Below are 7,149 nucleotides of genomic sequence, written 5' to 3'. Positions count from 1 at the left end.
ACCGATTAGAACAATTTAATGTATGTTTTTTTTTTTCTGAAATAAACACAACATTCAAACTACAACTTAAATCCTAACTCATATCAAACCTTCAATTTCTGACAACTTTGACTCAATTTAACTAGATTATATCTCAAAGGTTATATCGGTAATAATTAGTGACCAAGAAGAATATATGCCGTGAGTTATAAGTATCATACATTCAAACCAGTAAAGAAGAATATATACTTACGCATTTTCAGCATTTAAAACAAAAACCACCCCACATGCATTGAGTGGTCTAATTGTGAGTGATAAGATGCTATATAAAATACCCCTTCCCAACATGATTTGTAATGTCAAATGTATGATTAATGTCCCAATCCAAGCCCCCCATTTGAGCTCTGAGAGCCGAACCAACATGATCAAACCACTTCTTGGAGTTGAAGTAACAAGTGGTTCTTCTTGTAATTGAAACGGCAATCAATACCTTGGATACCAAAACATACCCTTAATGCCCTCAGGATCGGGTTCAAAACCCAAGTTCCGATAGAACTCCACAACTGCAACCAATTACTTTAATCAAGTCAACTACTTTATTGGAGTTCAATTTCATGGCATCCAAATTACTTTTAAAGGGCGTCATACCTTGACTGTCCGCAAAAAGTGTTATATTACCAATATCTCTCTGTAGAAGGGTCCTTATCATCTTTTCAACCATGGCCTTACCAAGGCCTTGGCCCTGCATTGCATGCATAACATAAGAAAACAACATTGATGATTGCATGAAATAATTATGTAACTTCACACAGCTCTTTTCCCTCCTTTCTTTGCCTACTCCCAAGTACCTGATAGCTAGGATCAACAAGAACATCCCAGATTGTAGCATTGAATGCATGGTCAGATGTAGCACGAGCCATTCCAATTAGCCTCTTTTGCTCATTCCCTTCTGTCAAATAACTTCCCCAAGTACACTAAGATGTTTATCAATAGCTTTAGGAATAGAAATATGGTCAAATTCATTTCTGACAAACAAAAGCAGTCATTTCTACATTAACCACATACCTGAACCAGGCAATTTCTTAACGGAATGCAATGCTGCAACCATGTAACTATTTTTTAAAGCCGCTGCTAGTTTTGACAATGGTCTCCTCGGCCAGCCAACCTATTAAAAAGCAAGTTAATAAATCCAAATTCTATAATGCGTGTGCTGCGTACAGCATAACTCAAAAGCAACAAACATGGGCCATCGGACGTTATCTGGAAACATGCAGCAAAAGATCCTTACCTTATCACATAGGGCTTGAAGCTCGTAGACATCCACATCTCCTCCAGAAGAGAATATTATTTGTTCAACTTCACCATCTGGTTGAGACTTTTCAACAAGCACAAATTCATCAGGTAAGGGTTCTTCCTCTTCTTCAAGTGTAGAGGGTGGTTCAACGATTTGTGTTGTGTTGTTCTTCAAAATCCTGGGACAAGAAGCAAAGCAGAAGCTTTCTCCAATGAGACTAGAGAAATGAAGGAGCATTTCACCTACAATTCTTTTTACTACAATCATACAATTGTCCAATCACAGCACAGTCCGCCACTTATAAGTGTAATCTTCATACTGAACCCTATACACTTAGGATAGTGCGATATTTCAAGGTGATTTCCTCCTGAGAAATGAAGCAAATGGTGTTGGTTCTCCTGGTACTACGGCTTAAAATCATGTCAGCTGGTAAATTGAGGAAAAATTAAACAAAAGATTAAATTTGGGATCAAAATCTAGGGTGCCCCAAGGCCCGAGGCCTCAATGGCTGCCTGGAAGCAATTTTAAATAAGACTAAAACCTAAATACGTAACATTTAACAGAAAGTTGAGAGAAACAGAGAGAAGCACAACAATCTAAGATTACCAATCTCAGCATGCTAAAGTCCAGGGTTCAAAACAACAAATAAATGAGAGTACCCAGATCTGATGGACTCCCAAAAGCTAGCCTTGAGTCGGCATCCCTTAATCTTTCTGCTTGCTGCAAAAATAAAACACAAGTGTAACCCACAAGAACAACAATAGAAAAAGAATAACTTTCCGAAATATGAATCTAAATGAAACAAAAAGCTTCAAAAACCTGGGAACCAAAAGAGAAAGGGAAAAGGAAAACAGACATGGGGCAGAAGTAAATACCTCTCCAAAATAGATTTGGGTTTAGATTGTGAGGAAATATAAGCTGATCAGATACATGGAAATGCCAGTCATTGGAAAGAATTGGGCATCTGCAAAAGAAATTGAAACCCCATAAAATTTTTTTCAATTGACAACTTATTAAAGAGAGTTCTTACAGAGAAGACGGCGCAGCCACGTTGTGAGTAAGCATATCTTTTGGTTTGTGTGTTTTGGTTATGGATAGCTAGCTATAGGACGGTTTAGTTTACTTTCTGGTTTTCCTTTCCGGTCTGGTTGGTCGAGTCGACATTCTCATACTTAGAGACACAGACACCACATATTACGAGTCTTCAAACATGACTCGAATTAATTAAAATTATAAAAATTTTAATTGTTAATGGAGGAGAAATTCTTTTATAAATTTTAATCTACTGAACTAATTTCAGTTAATTCCATTGAATTACTCGAAATTTTTATATGTTTTTTATTTTGTTTAAATAAGTTTAAAACAAAAATAAATATTATTGTAATTTTTTTTTTGCTTTTAATTAGAAAAGAAGAAGCAGAAACAACAAATAATACAACAATTCTAATTTAAAATCATCATAACAAACACTACATTACAAATAAAAAAGTTTGAGACTTGAGTAATGAAGTAAAATAATTAAGTTATATATATATTTGAAGAAGTCAAGAAAAATAGAAGATGGTCTAGTGTCGAGGCGCATCCACCCAAACCTTGTTTTGAGTCTGACAAATGGAAAGAAAAATATATACGTAATAGTTCGTTTTTCAGTGGTATCAGAAACTATGATTTCTGAATCCCATTTTCCGATGATCGAGTTCGTATTATAGTGTTATATGGATTTCCAATCCAGTAATTTTATTGAGCGGATAGTTAATTAAGGTATAAGAATTAAATCGTAAAATTAGTAAAAAAAATTAATCGTTATAGTTTTTTTGGATAAAAGGCTTACTTGGTAAAAGATCAAGAATTTATGTGGCAATTAGACCATTTTAAATGGTGAGGAATGGTTAGTGCTTTTTAATTAGAGAAAAATAAGTTAAAATAATGTTAAATTATGTTTAAAATATGTTAAAACATAAAAACAATTATCATCTTTGTTTTATTTATTCTCCCCCATTCTTTAGCACAAAAAGAAAACTTAAGAAACCATTTTTAAGCTTCAAGAAAGGTTCGGCTATTGCATAGTAAGTGTATTCGAATCTGTTTTTCGTAAATTTTATGTTTTTGATATTTTGGGAGCTTGATTTAACTAGTCCAGGTATTATTTTGCAAAACTATTAGGTTTCAAAATGTTGTCATTGATGAATGCTTGAAGTTTTAGTGTTAAATAGTTAGATTTTAAGCTTAGATATGTAAAAGGACTAATTTGTAAAGTGAAAATTGTTAGTTTTTAACTTAGGACTAAAATGAAATAATTTTGGATTTGGTATAAAATTTCTTTAAATTTTGATATTGGAGAGCTGTTGAAGGATGAAATTGAGATCAGTTTCAAAATCAAAGCTCAAATTTGAAAGTTATGACAATTTCGATTTTATGGACTAAATTGAATAAAATGTAAAAATATAAGGAGCATTCAAAAATTGAAATTGAATTGATACATGCATTTAGTAAACTGCCATAAGATGTTTGAAATTGATAAATTGAATTGAATAATTGTATAGATCAAAATTTGGACCAAACCGTAATTAATCGTAAAAAAGGCAAATTAGTATATCAGTCCTCAACATTTCGTAGTTGCTGATTTCGTTTGGTAAGTTTGTATGATATGTATAAGTGTATTTAATTGATAAAATCTTGTTATGTGAATGTATGTATGTTTATCATGTTTTGAATTATTTACAAAAGGGTGAGATTTGAATTGAATTGAAAAGAAATATTGATATCTATATAAAGTGATGTTCGGGTGAATGTAGTAAAGAATAGGATACAGTTGGTATGTCAATAAGGTTAGTTGTGCGCTTGTATGAGTTTGCACTTTGGTGCTCTGTTTGCACTTTGATGCTTTTGCTTGCACTCCGGTGCCTCTGTATATCACTATGGTTGTAACACTCCAAACTCGGCCTAGACGTTATGGCCAACTCTGGAAAATGTTACTAAGACTTTTGAATCTAATCCTATCATGTTAAAAACCTCGTATAGTTCATTGCTAAAAGGATTCCATATTTTATAAAACATATTTATTAATGTATTCATTATTGAAACCGTCGTTAGTTTGTTCATTCAGTAAAACATAATTTACAACGGAAGTCTTAAAAGCCGTTATATTTTGAAAACCAAGTTCGTATTTAAAAAAAAATTGATTGCGTAAAATCGTGGTTTTATCAAACATTGCAGTATAAATTTCAAAAACACATCCAAAACCAAAATTTAAAACAAACAGTTTAGAGAGTCCCAAAATTACAAAACTCTTAAAATAAACTAGAATTTAAGTAAACTTTTAAATAATCTAAGTTTACAATCAGGTGGACACCTTTGAGCCTCCGTCGCATCGACCCCCCTAAACCTGAAGATTACCTGAACAGAACAGACAAATAGATGTGAGTTTTCAAAACTCAGTGTGTAACTTAACAGAGACATACATACACAAAACTCTGATTTCTCATGTAGCAGATCAGATACTGACATAAGTCCTTAGCAGAATAAGATAATAACAGAGTCATACAGATATGCAAATTCCTACCCCCATCCTCTAAACATCAACTCCAACCATCCCAACACACTACGTGGGGTATAAAACACCCACCTATCCCTACACACCACATAGTGTTTATACGACACTTATCACAATAGTTTGCAACCAAGCTACCAGTATATCGGTGAAATGTTACCTCATAGAATACTTCCTCCACATATACAAATCCCACCCCATATACAGATATAGATAATAGATAAATAGATATAACAGAGTTAACATGTCTCGCATGCTCCTATACAGATATCATACATATTTATACAAAATAGTCTAATTATACATATCGATTTTCTCAATACTCAATACTGTCAATTAGAATAACAGATTTCATGCATTAGGGTTTGGTTTGCCATTACCGACCCTATGAAAGGCCCATACTCGATTGGAATGTTGTAAGCGACCCTAGAGGAAATTTTAGAATTTTGGGGCCACATGTCTGCATGGGCCCACACGTCGAAATTGGCCCTGCCCGTGTGGCACACACGACCTAGCCTACAACCCACACGCCTGTTTGGTATGCTCGTGTAGGCCCATACGCCCAAATCGGCCTAGGCTGTGTGACCTACACGACCACACACTCACCCGTCACACGGTCGTGTGTCGCACATGGTCGACCACACGGCTGGGCACACGCTTGTGTGGCGTCGACAAACCACTTTTTTGGCATTCGCTGAACCTCGTTTACTCGTATTTTCGTTACACACCTGATTCGTTTTGATGCGAGAACAATTCCGAGACCACCAGAACTAAAAACAGTAACCCAAACGCCATTTAGCCAATAATTACTAACTCCACAACAATAATCTGAATAACACACACAAACTTACCACCGACGAAAAACAACCACTGATACGATTTAGGCCGTTGGAGCGAAATCCACTGCTTCACAGCCTTCTCCTACACAACACGTTCACAGAATTTCAATTCCTGAACTACACCCTAGTACCATTCCAAAGGAAAAATTCCTACAGACTTCAGAAATCAAAAGCTAAAGGAAAAAAAAAAACAACCCCACCTACTAACTGCTCGGAGAAATTGAGGATTTGAAATGCACGAGAACAAGAATTTGTGACAAAATCAAGAAGTAGAGAAAATAATTTTTTTGTCAGTCAACAGAAAAAGGAAACGTCAAAAATGAGGATTTTTAGGAAAGAGAAGAATGTTAGAAGAAAAGGGATTTTTGGGAAAAAAAATTAAATTAAAATGATTTAATTCAAAATAAAATCGCAACTCCCCACTAACCCTCTAACCAACACAATCCCAGCAAATTCGACACTTTTATCCACATCCAACTACTTTAGAATTTCAACTCCACCGAACCTCTATCAAACAACCAAAGTAAAAATTATCATCCTCGCTCACACAGGGATTCAAACACGAGACCTTAAGGCAAGCTAACACCTTACCACTTAAACCAGCAGGATCATTCTAATATGGTTTGACTAGCAATAAAATATAAGCCGAACTACCAAGGAAAATGTTAGGATAAAAAATAGCTTATTTCCCAAAAGTGAGACTTGAACCCAAGACCTCAAGCACACGTAAAAATCACTTAACCACTGAAGCAGATAATCATTTATGATAGAACTCACAGAAACAAAGTTAAATTAATCTAGGCATTACAACGGTGTTCTCTAGTATGGCTTAGTACCCGTGTATCCAAATTTATTTACTAAACTTCGTTAAGCTAAATGACTAATACGAAATGAGTAATGATATTGATATGGTATCAGTTTGATATGGATGAGATTTAGTATCAAATTAGTTATATGCTTTATATCGAAATATTGGTTAATGATAAATGTATATATATGTTGACTTATGGTATGAAATGCAAATGAGAACTCACCTTCTGGAATTGAATTGGCATTTTAGGTCTAAATGTTGGATTGTTTATGTTATCACGTATAGTATTAAATGAGGTAAGTTTATCATTTTATGATTATGAACTTACTCTGCATTCGAAATGCTTACTTTATTATTATTTTCTTTTCTATAGTTGTCCATTTACGAAATCCTATCGTTCAAATCATGTCAAAGCTCACACTATCCAGTCGTTAAATTGGTAGCCTTTTGAACATTCTACATTTGGTTATGTGGCATGTATATAGGTGTCTTACTTGTAACATGAACTTGGTTAAGTCTTTGTGGATATGTAACACCCCTAACCCGTATCTGTCGCCGAAATAGGGTTACGGAGCATTACCGAAATAAATAGATCAAATACAGAAATTTCATATTATTTAACATTCATATAAGAAATTATTCATAAAGTCCCTTGTATGAGTCCTTGAGACCCAAA

General features: G+C 34.3%; 1 protein-coding gene across 1 annotated transcript; it reads right to left on the bottom strand.

Annotated features, from left to right (window-relative positions):
• Window positions 1–211: 211 nt before the first annotated feature.
• On the bottom strand, window positions 212–2,490 carry LOC107888830 (histone acetyltransferase TAP1). Its single transcript, XM_016813063.2, has 8 exons — window positions 2,304–2,490; window positions 2,149–2,237; window positions 1,933–1,993; window positions 1,268–1,451; window positions 1,045–1,144; window positions 828–928; window positions 628–721; window positions 212–542 (listed from the first exon to the last, which is right to left on the bottom strand). The coding sequence occupies exons 1-8, from the start codon at window positions 2,336–2,338 to the stop codon at window positions 463–465; spliced, it is 744 nt and encodes a 247-aa protein (XP_016668552.1). The 5' UTR covers window positions 2,339–2,490; the 3' UTR covers window positions 212–462.
• Between the last annotated feature and the right edge of the window lie 4,659 nt (window positions 2,491–7,149).

The sequence above is a fragment of the Gossypium hirsutum genome, chromosome D02, assembly GCF_007990345.1.
Source record: "Gossypium hirsutum isolate 1008001.06 chromosome D02, Gossypium_hirsutum_v2.1, whole genome shotgun sequence".
Lineage (NCBI taxonomy): Eukaryota > Viridiplantae > Streptophyta > Magnoliopsida > Malvales > Malvaceae > Gossypium > Gossypium hirsutum.
This window is presented reverse-complemented; position numbering and strand designations above follow the sequence as displayed.